The sequence below is a fragment of the Pimephales promelas genome, chromosome 5, assembly GCF_988280905.1.
Source record: "Pimephales promelas chromosome 5, fPimPro1.hap1.1, whole genome shotgun sequence".
Taxonomy (NCBI): Eukaryota; Metazoa; Chordata; class Actinopteri; order Cypriniformes; family Leuciscidae; genus Pimephales; species Pimephales promelas.
The window spans coordinates 29,889,223-29,901,969 of NC_142773.1; the positions used below are offsets into that span (position 1 = coordinate 29,889,223).

General features: G+C 34.1%; 1 protein-coding gene across 1 annotated transcript; it reads left to right on the forward strand.

The window, feature by feature from the left end:
• The first annotated feature begins 312 nt into the window (after positions 1-312).
• Positions 313-12,747, forward strand: c5h5orf22 (chromosome 5 C5orf22 homolog). The gene is made up of 9 exons (XM_089131275.1): positions 313-523; positions 693-838; positions 4,239-4,388; positions 4,541-4,955; positions 5,218-5,280; positions 7,312-7,433; positions 7,614-7,680; positions 9,248-9,387; positions 11,051-12,747. Exons 1-9 carry the CDS (start codon positions 455-457, stop codon positions 11,196-11,198), a joined length of 1,320 nt encoding a protein of 439 aa, XP_088987401.1. The 5' UTR covers positions 313-454; the 3' UTR covers positions 11,199-12,747.

Sequence of the window (12,747 nt, forward strand, 5' to 3'; positions counted from 1 at the left end):
TACAAAATACTTTGAAGTATTTTGAAATATACAAAAAAACAGTGAAGTTATGTTTTCTAACAATTTTTCACTGTAATATTTTTACAGTCAACCGTTAAAATCATTATCATTTTTACAGTGTAGCCACTGGATAATATTTCTGATTTGTATCACCCCATGCTGTTCCTTACACGTGCTACTTCCTTCCTTTTCTCTGAGGTACACAGATGTTTGACATTTTATCGCCGCCACATCATTCAAATCAGAAACATTTATCTGAATAATATATTTACTACCTGTCTCAGGCTGGCTGTCGTAGGAATTCAAAACTTGCTCGAGTTGTTTCCACCCGGTTGAAAAACAAGGACGCACAGTGCACCACTTACAGGGGCATATCATAAACCTAATAATAAATCTTACTAATGCTGTTATAGTGTAAAACAAGACAGGAATTAATAACCACTCTTGGGAAAAAATGAGCACTCCTCTGCAGAAACGCGTGTATCCTAAACTACCCGTGTGGATTGTGGAGGATCATCATGAGGTAACTTATGACAGGACAAAACTTCAGTCTTTTTCTGATTTGGGGCTGTAAATAGCTCGCTGCATATAAACAAAAGAAAATAAGAATGATATATATTCTACTAAACGTGTAAAGAAATTATGAATGACAAAAAAAAAGAGATATTGAAATGTAATTTCCACCTCTTTAGGTTGTACAACACATATATCGTGCCATCGGCTCTAAACATATTCCTATGAAAGACATTAAAATGGTCCATCTGGACTCACATCCTGATCTCCTCATCCCTGTGAATATGCCTGCTGATACGGTGTATGACAAAGAGACTCTGCTCAGGTAAGTTTTTCATCCACTTTGGACTCTTTTAGATCAGAGGTTTTTTTTTTTTTTTAATTAAAACAGATTTCATTATTTTTAATTAATCTTGCAAACATTTTACTTAGATCATAATGTATTTTTGCTGCTTTTTAATTAACAAAATGCATTTTTACAAAATAGATTTTTTTTTACCATGATATACAGTATATATATATATATATATATATATATATATATATATATATAATATATATCAGTGATTCTTGGGAATTTGGATAAAACAGGTTTTAATTTTGAAAATAAAAAGTTAGTTAAATTACAAAATCTGAAGGTATATCATTATAAAGCAAGGTCTTGGCTGTTCAGCAATGCACCGGTGCAACCTCCTCATTTTGTATTTTTTTCATAAAATAGGCGTTTCTCCAGTTATCACTTTGTTTTTGTCAACACCGTCAGACAAAATAAATAGCTAATTATTTTTTATTTGTTTGGTCTAATATGTATTTAGAGTTTTTAAATCATTATCTGGCATTCTTGGTACACATATATGCTGTTAAATGTTGAATATTCACTTTTGTTCATTTTTTATACTGTTTTGCGTGTACTCCTTTAAAAGATATAACATCATACAACATTTACTTTAAGCCTAAATAGAAAAATTAATGTTGTTTTATTTAACAAACATATTTTTGTATTAAAAGAGACTATTACTTTAATAACTCAACAGCACTGAAGAATCATATTTCAAGTATATTCATTTAAAACAAATAAAACTCCCTCTGACGGTGGTGACTTTAGAACTGACGGTGGTGACATTAATCTGACGGTGGTAACTGTGGCCTCTTTACAACATACAATTCCACAATGTATACCACTCAACTCAATCAATTCTTGCTTAACAACTTCATTTAACTCTTTGATCCAAAAATAACAATCTTGAGCACTGTGATAAACATTTTTTTCCTTTTATGAGGTATTCCTCATTTGACTCTGCCTCACTGTGTATTTTCTCTCTCAGCTTTTTTTGGTATTCCCTGTTTCTTCTCCTTCTCTCCTCTACAGATAGCTGCTGCCTAGCCATAACTTTCGAAAATACATAAAGTCAAAGTTGAGTGTAATGACTATGAAATTGGGGGTAATTACAGCGAATGTTAGATTTGTTTAAATGATGTCATGCCATTTTCATTTGGCTTTAGTCATTGGAGATGCATAGCCTGGAATGGATAGTGCATACTATGTGCTGTGTAGGTAGGCCGTAGCTGCACTATGTGCATCCTTAGTTCTGGTTAGTTCTGGCAGGTCACGTTAGTCAAGCTCGCATCAGCCGACTATTAGCTGATCCACCTCCCCCTATAGGAATATGACGCCTATCACTGTACACATATATAAGCTCCTTCAATATTATCAGCAGCTATCACGTTTCTCAGGAGCTTATTACCCTCCTCCCTCCCCAGCTCCACTCGTCAGTCAGGACTTGACATTCTGATTCCCCAAGAATCTGAATAAATTCTCGAATTACTGTATATTGTACTTTAAATTTTGAAATAATCTGCAAAACATTAATGTTGGTTCTGTTCTGTTTACCCCAAGGGGGTTATTGCTGCTCCTATCCATGCTAGGCTTTAACAAATTTTTAGTGTGGGCAAAAATCTATATGAACGTCATGAAACACAATTTAATCGCATCAAACGTGTTCAGATTAGAACTGCTGTATTCCTGCAGCTGAACCACAGCCGTGAGGATATCAGGAAACATCCTCACTCTCATTCGCGCTAATAGTAGCATGCAGTGTAAGCCTGAATGGAAGAAATATAGGGGGAATTAAATAAATAAAAATATTAAAGAGGTGAATGGAACATTACAGGATAATATATTGGTATTTATTGTGATGAACAATTATATTCTAGCCTCTGTTATAGACCATTTGGGGGGTTTTGTCACCACCGTCACACGGTATGTCACCACCGTCAGATAGAAAACCTGACGGTGGTGACGTCTGACGGTGGTGACAAAACCTACTCTTTCACTTGATATGCATGAGTTGTTCACATTATAGCCATCTTGTTTCCCCTCTGTTGCTAGCTACTTCAGACCTCTTCTTAAAAAGTATACAATTATGTCATAATCTAATCTAATATTTTCTATACAAAAGAGACGGTGTTGACATGTTATGGTTGTGACAGTAGCAGTGCCCAAATATATGAACAAGTTTAAGAGAAAATAGCAAAATTACGGGAGCTTGAGTGATCTTGAAGCATGCTGTAAAGCTGAAGGTTTGAAAATGGGGTATGGAGGAATGTAGTTGACCTTGTAGTTGCCTGATTTTATTGCTTTTTATAAATATCTGACGGTGGTGACGAATATGTGGGACACATATTGAACAACCACAAAATAATAGTAAATATTGTTCAAAACTCACTGTTTGTAGTTTTTAATACATATTACAATGTACTCTTTTGTGTGGTAAATATATTATTCAATTCAATTATTCCTTTTTGTTTTTTTAATCAAGTTGAAATGATTATCTCCTATCCGAGGACAGCTGATTTTGTAGGCAATGGGCCAGCATATAATCATTAAAATAATAAAAATGAAAAATAAACCTATAAAAGAACATTACATATGTGCAAAGGACCCCCTTATTATAAACTTGATTCTTTTCATTCATGAAAATGTTATTAATTTCCAACAGAATTAGCACTTTTTTTAGTGGGACATGTTTTTGCCAAAGTTTCAAGAATCAGTGATATATATATATATAATTAGAAGAAATAAAATAAATTCACATTTGTTTTATATTTCAACTTTACGTTTATTTTATTTCAAGTAATGAAAATGTTTGTTTATGTGTTTTTATTTGAGTTGTTACAAAGTTAACAAATCAGAATGGTCCACTGTTGGGCTTTGTTTGTCAGTCACCATGAAATCAAAGTCAACAATTCTTATTATTTTATGGTATATTGTTGCATTTATTTAAAATTATTTATCTGTGTACATCATTATGTTTGTTTATTTTTATTATTAATTTTGTTTCATGTGCCCTCATAATCTTTAATCAAAAATCAATAGCAAACAACAATGATCCAATCCATTTCCAATGGACAAAATCAAGTCCCGCCCTACATTGTTTTCATAATTGAGATACTGGATATATGGATATGGACTTGGATATGTCACAAATAGTGAAGAAAAGTCTTCACTAAGACTTCACTTGACTCGTGCATCAAAATATTCTACAAGCTGCCCAGTGGAAAATACCACATGAGGGGGTGTTCATGTGCATTTTCCACGTCGGCTTTTGTTATTTACCACATTTACCGCAGCACGTGAACGCACCATAAACCCCACTGGAAAGTGTTCACATTATTAGTTGCAACAGTGAATATACGGGTTGACTTGTTTTTGTTTGCTCTTGCAGTGAGCTGAGCATTGAGAATTGGATTATGCCAATGGTCTATGCTGGACACTTATCCCATGTAGCTTGGTTGCATCCGTACTGGGCTCAGCAGATCAAAGAAGGGGAGCACTCCATGTGTGTGGGGAGAGATTCATCCACGACCACCATCAGGTCAGGTGCAGCAGATCAGCATGTAGCCATGAGATGGCAGCAGACCTTCATTTACTATTAATAAGAATGAGACCTCCACCCTGTCAGGAAAAATTGTACTGTTAGAATCGTGTTTAAAAAAATAATCATAAGAAATATATTTCTCTTTGCAGGGTGACAAGCAGAGACGATTACTTTTTGAGTGATGCTCTTTACGTTCCGCTGGATCAGCTGGAAAACCCTAAAAAATTACATTTAGATGTCATTCGAGTGGATCCTGCCAACAGTTTGCAGAAAAGGAATCATAAAAATGGACAAAGCGATGCTAAAATACCCAAAGCAGCTGTAAAGGAAGGCGGTGATGTGCCGCTCAGAAGAGACACCCCGTGCACTTCCTCTTCTCAACCGCTTGATAGCAGCACAGCATCAGGAGACATCATTGACTCAGTCGTGAAGGCTGATGAGGGATCCACAAGCTACATCACTGACAAGCTTTTAGCAGTTATAGAGCAAACTGACCCTTTCATCCTTGACATTGACTTGGATTTTTTCTCCTGTAAGAACCCTTTCAAGGAGATGTATACAAAGGTAGAGTGAGTCTAGCACACACATCATTATATTTGTCTTTTTTGACACATATAGTCTTTTTTTTTGTTGTTCATTAATCGAACTTTTCATACATTCTCACACCTACACACTGATATAGAAAAAGCTTTGTAGACAAATGGAAGGTATTGATTCCATGGTTTAAATGGAAATGGTTTCTTCACGACTCATATAGAGTCAATATCTTTGTATATCTATTTATATTTTTATTCAATGTCTGTTCTCCACTGTTGTCATCTTACAGGAAGAGTATGATCTTCTTCAAGAGTTATTCAGCTTTAGCAGGCCACATCAGGATTCAAATGAGGTAATGAAGATTCCTAATCAAATGTACCAGAACTAATCATGAGGCATTCAATAGTGAGGCTTTAGACATTTCTTGACACCTTAAGGGAGTGGAGCTAAATCTCTCTTGTTTTTTTTTTTTGTTTTTTTTTTTTTATTTTGTTTTGTTTTTTTTGGCTTATCACTTTTATAAAACTATGGTGGCAACAACAATAATGTTTTGACAACTCCCTATGTTTTATTTATATTGTAAGCTTTATACGTATGTCTTTTATTTATTTTTCTTTACAGCACATTGGTCCACTACGGTGGTTTTAAAGTGCTCTATAAATGAAGTTTGATTGATTGATTGATTAAACTCAATTCAACATGTGGTAAAAATTGTGTATATATGGCTGTTACACAGCATTTATCAAAATCGTTGAGAACTGTTTTCATTTGTGCTTGAATTGTTGACATCTTATTATCTTATCACATTTGAATGCTGACAAATCCTTTGGAAAATGCAACTGTTTTACATTTTTCTAGTTTAAAACTATTTTAATTGCAAATTATATTATCAGCATGACATGAGTGAGAAGTTGATTCAGAGGTAAACTTAAATGACTTTATTTTAGTATTACAGTTGGCGTATACTACCATTCAAACGTTTGGGGTTGGTAATATTTTTTAAATGTTTATGAAAGAATTATCTTATGCTTACCACGACTGCATAATTGATAATAAATTCAGTAAAAGGCACAGAACTAATATTTTTATATATTTAAAAAAAAATCATTTTTGTGATGGCAGAGCTGAATTTTAGCAGTCTTTAGTGTCACATGATCCTTCAGAAATCTTTCTATGCTGATTTTGTGATACATTGATACTTTTTTTCCGGATTCTTTGATGAAAAAAAAAATCAAAAGAACAGCATTATATGTTTTTTCGGTAATACTTTACTTGAAGGGGTGTGCATAAGACTGACATGACGCCTTCATAAGCATGACATGAAATATGTCTTGAATGTGAAGTAGGGTTTATGCATGTTTATGACGTGTCTTTTTGAATGCAAATATGACTTTGTTTAAGATGTTTTTTGTTATGGCATCTTGACATAAACCATAACATCATAACCTGTCAGTGTCTTTGTCATGAAAACTTGACATAAAATTAAGTTAAACTGTCATGTGGTTGGGTTTGACACTGGCTGTCATGAAGCCATTATAACTGTCATGAATATTTTTCATGACCTCAACTACAGTGGTACTAATTGAATTTGTCACTAAAACCAACCGCCTGATAGTTTAATGTAATGTTAACCAATAAAGCTAGGTGGTTTCCTAAATTTGATAATTAATCTGCTATTTCATGTTTATGACAGGTTGTGTTTTCTTAGTAATGTCAAGTTGTCATGACAAAGACACTGACAGGTTATGATGTATTGGTTTATGTCCAGGTGTCATAACAAAGACATCTCAAACAATGTCATATTTGCATTAAAAATGTCATAACTGAGCGAATGACACTTAATGACAATTGTCACAAACATGCATAAAACTTCCTTCATATTCATAACTCATGTCATGTCATGATTATGAAGGTGTCATGTTAGTCTTATGCACACCCCTTCAAGTAAAGTGTTACCCTATTTTCTGTCACTTTTGATCAATTTAGTGTCCAAAATCTTACTGATCCCAAACAGTAATGTACTTAATTTTGATTAATCGCATAGAAATAATCTAGAATCTTAAACATTTATTTTTCATGTAGGTTTTAAATTCAATGAGAACTTTGTTTATTTCAATGTATAAATGCTATCCTCTATGTTCAATGTGGTCTCTGGCTTTTGGACCTCATTGTATTATGGCGAACACAGGACACAAAAGAAGGCACATTCCCATCAGTCATTCACGTTCGACGTGACAACGTAATTTGGATCGTTGTCACATCGACATCACGTCTTCTTTTCTACAGGGAACGAGGGTTACATTACGAACCGAGACGTTTTTCCAAGGTGGCAAGTACAGGTACTACAAAGGTGGTCTTTACAGTTCCATTTGTTGGTTTTCAGGAGGAGCTTTTAGATTGTGTAGAGAGACGCACACACCAGCTCGAAGATCTGGAGGCTGCATTTGCTGACCTGGTGGAGGACGACAGCAATGAAACTGTTGAACGTTTAGCAGCAAACCCAAGGTATGCATTACTGATCTCAATGAGAATGTAGAGCCACAGGCTCTGTGCTTTTTGATGATGGCTCCATATCAGCGCACCATTGGACTTGATTGATTGGTGTATGGTCGATAGGCTTTTAATCAAGCAGGAGATGACAGCCTCATGCATTGATTTTTATTTATTTTATTTTTTTCTTTGCAGAATGAAATCTCTTGTGAGACTTGTTCACAGCCTTAAGAATCGGACACAGTCACCGGACTATGAAATGGTGAAGTGTGTGTGTGTGTGTCTGTCTTTTAATTATGTTTGAAATGTCTGGAATTCCAGATATCTCAAAAAGTTCTTAAGATTTCAGAGACTAGACTGATGTTTGTCTAAAAATAGAATTAGTTTCCTCTTATTTTACCTTCATATACTAGTTCGTCTGGCATAAACTCAGTTGGCAGATGATATCCATCTATTTTACTGTAGAGCATCATGCATGCAGTTTTCAGAAATGTCCATTCTAGTCACGTTGTTTCTGCTTGGAGTCAAGTTGAAATTGAACAATGTTAAAAAATAATAAGCTGTCAGGTGTGTATTCCACAGTGTGAATACTTGTCAGCAAATCTCAACATGAAAATTCGTTGCATTTATTCATGCTTAAAAGGATACTTCACCTCTGGAAAGATGAATGTGTATTTAAAATGGGCCATTTATGTAGAAGAAATGTGACATTATTTTTGAATTCGGAGCTTTTTAGACTGAGAAAAGCCAGAAAATGTATTTTTTGGCATATGTGGATGAAAGACAACAACTCCCAGAATGCACTTGCATGGTAATTCGAAAATACTACAGGTTTTCTACTAATACAAAGTTTAATGCTAGTATAAAACATCTTGGAGTCATGAGAGCCTGAACATAAACACTGTGAAACATTTTGATGAAGGTATGTTGTCAAGTTTGAAACATCTATAAAGCATCCTTGTCAATTTAAATGACAAAACAAATATAATATATATAGCTTATGATAAAACCTTAAGACAAATAAATATAATTCAACATATACTTTACTTTTTAAAACAAGTAAATATCTTTGGTAAATATATCTTGTTTCAAAGATGTTTAGATATTTTTATGAAAAATGAGATACACAATACTGCATAAAAAATAATGTTTTGCAGTGATTTGCAGAGGAAAAATTATGAATTATCAGTCTGATACTTATTTGTTAAGTATGTTTTTGAGCTCTTGACGGGGTTCCTACGCAGTTGCATACAAGCAGAGTGTTTTCATGGCAAAAATGTAGTGATTTTTTAAATAATTGTCAAACACGACTGAATGAATTCAAGGCTCACATTTTCATTATGCAAAACAGCAAGTCGCTTTTGAACTTCACTAAAAGAATGTGCATGTGCCACTCAAACCAGTAACACATAAAGGAACAAACAATCATCTAATCCGACTGTTCTTTGCTGTCTGGTGATCGTGCAACATCAAACCGCATTTACAATATAAAAATGTTGTATCGAAGGTGAATATGGTTCTTTTGATCATGTAAGTGCATTTATGTTATCACTTCATGAAAACCAATGAAGAAAAAAAAATCAGATTGCTGTACTATATATCAAATATAATGCTGTGTTTGTTAAATATGGTCTAAAAAAAAAGTCTACAGAGATTCGTAAATTTGAGTCTGGAAAAATGTTGAAATGGAAAATGTGTAGGAACCCTGTACTGAGGGGCCCCAAATAGAACGTGAATGATAACAAATTTGTTTCATTTGGTTTGTAGTGCTGTGGCACGTTGCCAGAGCCACAGACTGATTTAATTTGTGCCTGTGGTGTTGAATCTAGGTGCATCAAGCAGGCTTGACCTGTGATTTCTCTGAACTCCCTCACCACATCAGTAGTGAGGAGGAGATCCAGCAAATGGTCTTGGCCGTGCAGCTCTTCCTGGAAGCTCTGCCCAAGCCCACCATTGTCACTATATCACGGTACATCAGTCATTAGAGCTCATAGCTGTCTGTTCTCTGTCTCCTTTTGAAAAGTACATTGGGTCCTTAAATCTTTCTCTAATGATTTGTTACATCCTCTAGGGTTAACAGCATTTGGTTTTGGTTTTTTTTCCCTCTCAGAGAAGCATGAGATAATCATATTTCTTGTTTTCTTTTCACTCTGCATTAATTAGCATTGAAATGTATGATTTAATGAATGTTCTTTGGCTGGTTGGTGCCCCGAAAGCAGATGCTTGTATCTGTGCAATTGAGACAGATGGTGTTATGTGAGACAGTGATCTGTTATTGTGTTTTTTTAATGAGAATAGACTCAACATTACGCCCATCAATCACCCTCTTATCTCTGTGATTCAGGGGGTGCTCAACCCTTCATGGTCCACTAGAATATTTTTCATTACCTTTTAATACCCAGTTCTCTGACTGATGGTGCATCACCATGGCCGACATGCACCATTCTTTTTATTTATTTAGTTATTTTTTGAGGGGCCACTAGTGATGGTCCTAACCGCAATGAGGACCCGTGTTAAAATTATGAGAATAATTTTATATATATATATATATATATATATATATATACATATATTGAATATAAGTGAAATTGTATAATATTTTAATATGTATTTATTAAGCACTTCAAAGATTTTGAAATGCTTTTGGAAACAGACTCTTATACTTAAAGAGGCTGCATTTATTTGATCAAAATACACTTAAACCTGTTAGATTGTTAAATATTATTGCAATTTAAAATAACGGTTTTCTATTTTAATATATTTTAAAATGTAATTTATCCTAAAGCTGAAACATTTATTTTTACCAATGTTGAAGACAGTTATGCTGCTTAATATTTTTTTGTGGATGCCATGATACTTTTTTCAGTTTTTTTTTTTTTTAATGAATAGAATATTCAAAATAAAATAAATGTGTTATTATTATTATTATTACTACATATTTTTTTTGTGTCCATTTTGATCAATTTAATGTCCTTGATGAACAAAAGTATTAATTTCTTAAACTGGCCAAAAACCTTTGTTAACCTTTGTTAAACCCCTATGTATATGTATATGTACTGTATATGCATATTGCCCTACAAAGCAAAAAGGCTGTAACTGCAGTTTTGGTCAAACATGAATTATTACCATTTTCATGATATTCAAGGCATCCATTGTTATGTGACAAAACATCTTATATTAAATGTGGGTCGTTTTGGAGAAAAATGGTAGTCGTTTGCACAGTAACTGCAAAAAGCCCTAGCGAAAGTAATTTTTCTCAGTTCTGCACTCTGCGTAGTTACTGGCTTTTTTGCTTTGTAGGGCAGTATATGTATATGTAGGTATGTATGAAGAGTTCAGATGCAAAAGCCTCTAAATGCCATTTGAAATTGTCTTCTTTAATGTTGATTTTTATCAAACTTGTATATTTAAGTTCAGTAATTTCACTTAAATAACAATTAATAGATAATTATCATTGCCATTTAAGTGAAATTACTGAACTTAAATATACAAGTTTGATAAAAATCATCATTAAAGAAGAAAATTTCAAATGGCATTTAGAGGCTTTTGCATCTGAACTCTTCGTATGTATGTATGTATTTCCATCTTGTAATATACAATAAGATTTAAATATTTCTTTAATTTCTTGTCAGATCCAGTTTGGATGAGTATTGCCCAGCGGAACAAGTGGATTCCATCCAGAACAGTGTACTGAACATTCTAGAGTCCCTCTTTGGGTGCTTAGATGTTCATAGAGAGTATGAATCAATATCATCAGAGAGCACATCACAGACCCCATGAACACAACAACATATGTGGCACGTTCTTTACCAAAGTTTTTTTTTTTTTTTTTTTTTTGAGATTTGCTGTGTATTCATTGGTATTGTCTGCATTGAGTACATGTGTAATAAAGTAAAGATATATGGATGCAATAATGAACATAAATTAGTTTCCAGCTGGGAAATGGGTTTTTTAATTTATTAAGGGGTTTGTAGTATTTGAAGTGCATTATTTCACGATATGATGGAAGATGGAAGAGTTACATTTGGAATGAAATCCTGGGTTACAATTTTTCTACATTGTCTCCAAAATTATGTTTTATTTATAACGTGAAGTAAAAACCCTGAGATTTTCATATGTATTCAATGCTGCAGTCATTCATTGTGTATCCATACTTCAGTTTGGGAATAGCAGAAGCATTGATACAAGACAGCACATTTCCCCTCATCCTGTGTGGCCCCTTGTGCCTCAGCTGTCTTTGTCTGAAGCCTGAGGCGGTTACCAATTCATCTGAGCTTTATATGTGGCACCCTGCTTTATTGCACCACACCTACAGACTTCAGAACTGCCACGAATATGCCTGACCTGACTTTAAATTGTACTGCGTGATGAACAACTATGTGCTACTGCTAACAGTTTTCTATAATTTTCTACAATTAAATGGAAGTCAGTGGAGTTCAGGGTTGTTTTGGATCCCATTGAGTTATATTGTATGGGCAAACACAACTGAAATATTCTTCAAAATATCTTATTATAGTATAAAGACATGAATACAGGTTTGGAAAAACATGAGTAAAAGATAACAGGGTTTGTTTGTTTCTTTGTTTGTTTGTTTTTTGGTCAAAAACTTAATGTATTAGTCTGATAACTCACCACAGTATATATAAGTCCTTATACCAGGGTAAGTTATCAGACTAATACATTTACTCCAATATTTTCACAGTAAGAAGTGCTGGATATAGGAGTTTGACATTGTGGGGTTACATAAACCCACAGTCCAGAGGGCATAAGGAGATATTGGTCTTTAACTAAGACGAGTTAATACATACCCCTGTCGTCTCAGTGAGTGCACTCAATTACTCTGGCGCACAAGACACTTTGATAGCACTTAAAGGAGTAGTCCAAGTGATCTGAAGGCACGGGCGCTTCGGTCTGCGCAAGCGCCGGAAGTGATCTCTTGTGCGGTTGAGTAAAAAAAATCGTTGTTTTTTCATTATGTTAGTGTGGGGCTATGTTGAGCCTTTTTAGTGGTATTAACTAGCAATTTCTATTTACTTATTATATGCCCCCATGTACTATACCGCTAATCCCAGAACTCTGGTGCAAAATGAACCTTTGGTCTAATAACACATTGGTACCTAGTCGACCATTCTCTGAGATTTGTTTTCATGATAATGAAAGGTAAAAAATGTAGTAAGTGCAAACAAGACTCAAATTACTCTGCTGATTTTGATCTTACATAATAATGTTATGACATCATTTGATCCTGTTAAGTGTCTATTTTTTGTTTATCCTACCAATAGAAACAAAGTGTTCTGCTTTTAGTCAAATAAAAGAAAAATACACATGA

What these genes read in the sequence shown, in the direction of transcription:
- c5h5orf22 (XM_089131275.1), top strand. Translation starts at nt 455, where the DNA reads ATGAGCACTCCTCTGCAGAAACGCGTGTATCCTAAACTACCCGTGTGG. An exon ending in TTGTGGAGGATCATCATGAG is followed by an intron (nt 524 to 692) that starts GTAACTTATGAC and finishes CCACCTCTTTAG; the next exon opens with GTTGTACAACACATATATCG. An exon ending in ACCATTGTCACTATATCACG is followed by an intron (nt 9,388 to 11,050) that starts GTACATCAGTCA and finishes ATTTCTTGTCAG; the next exon opens with ATCCAGTTTGGATGAGTATT.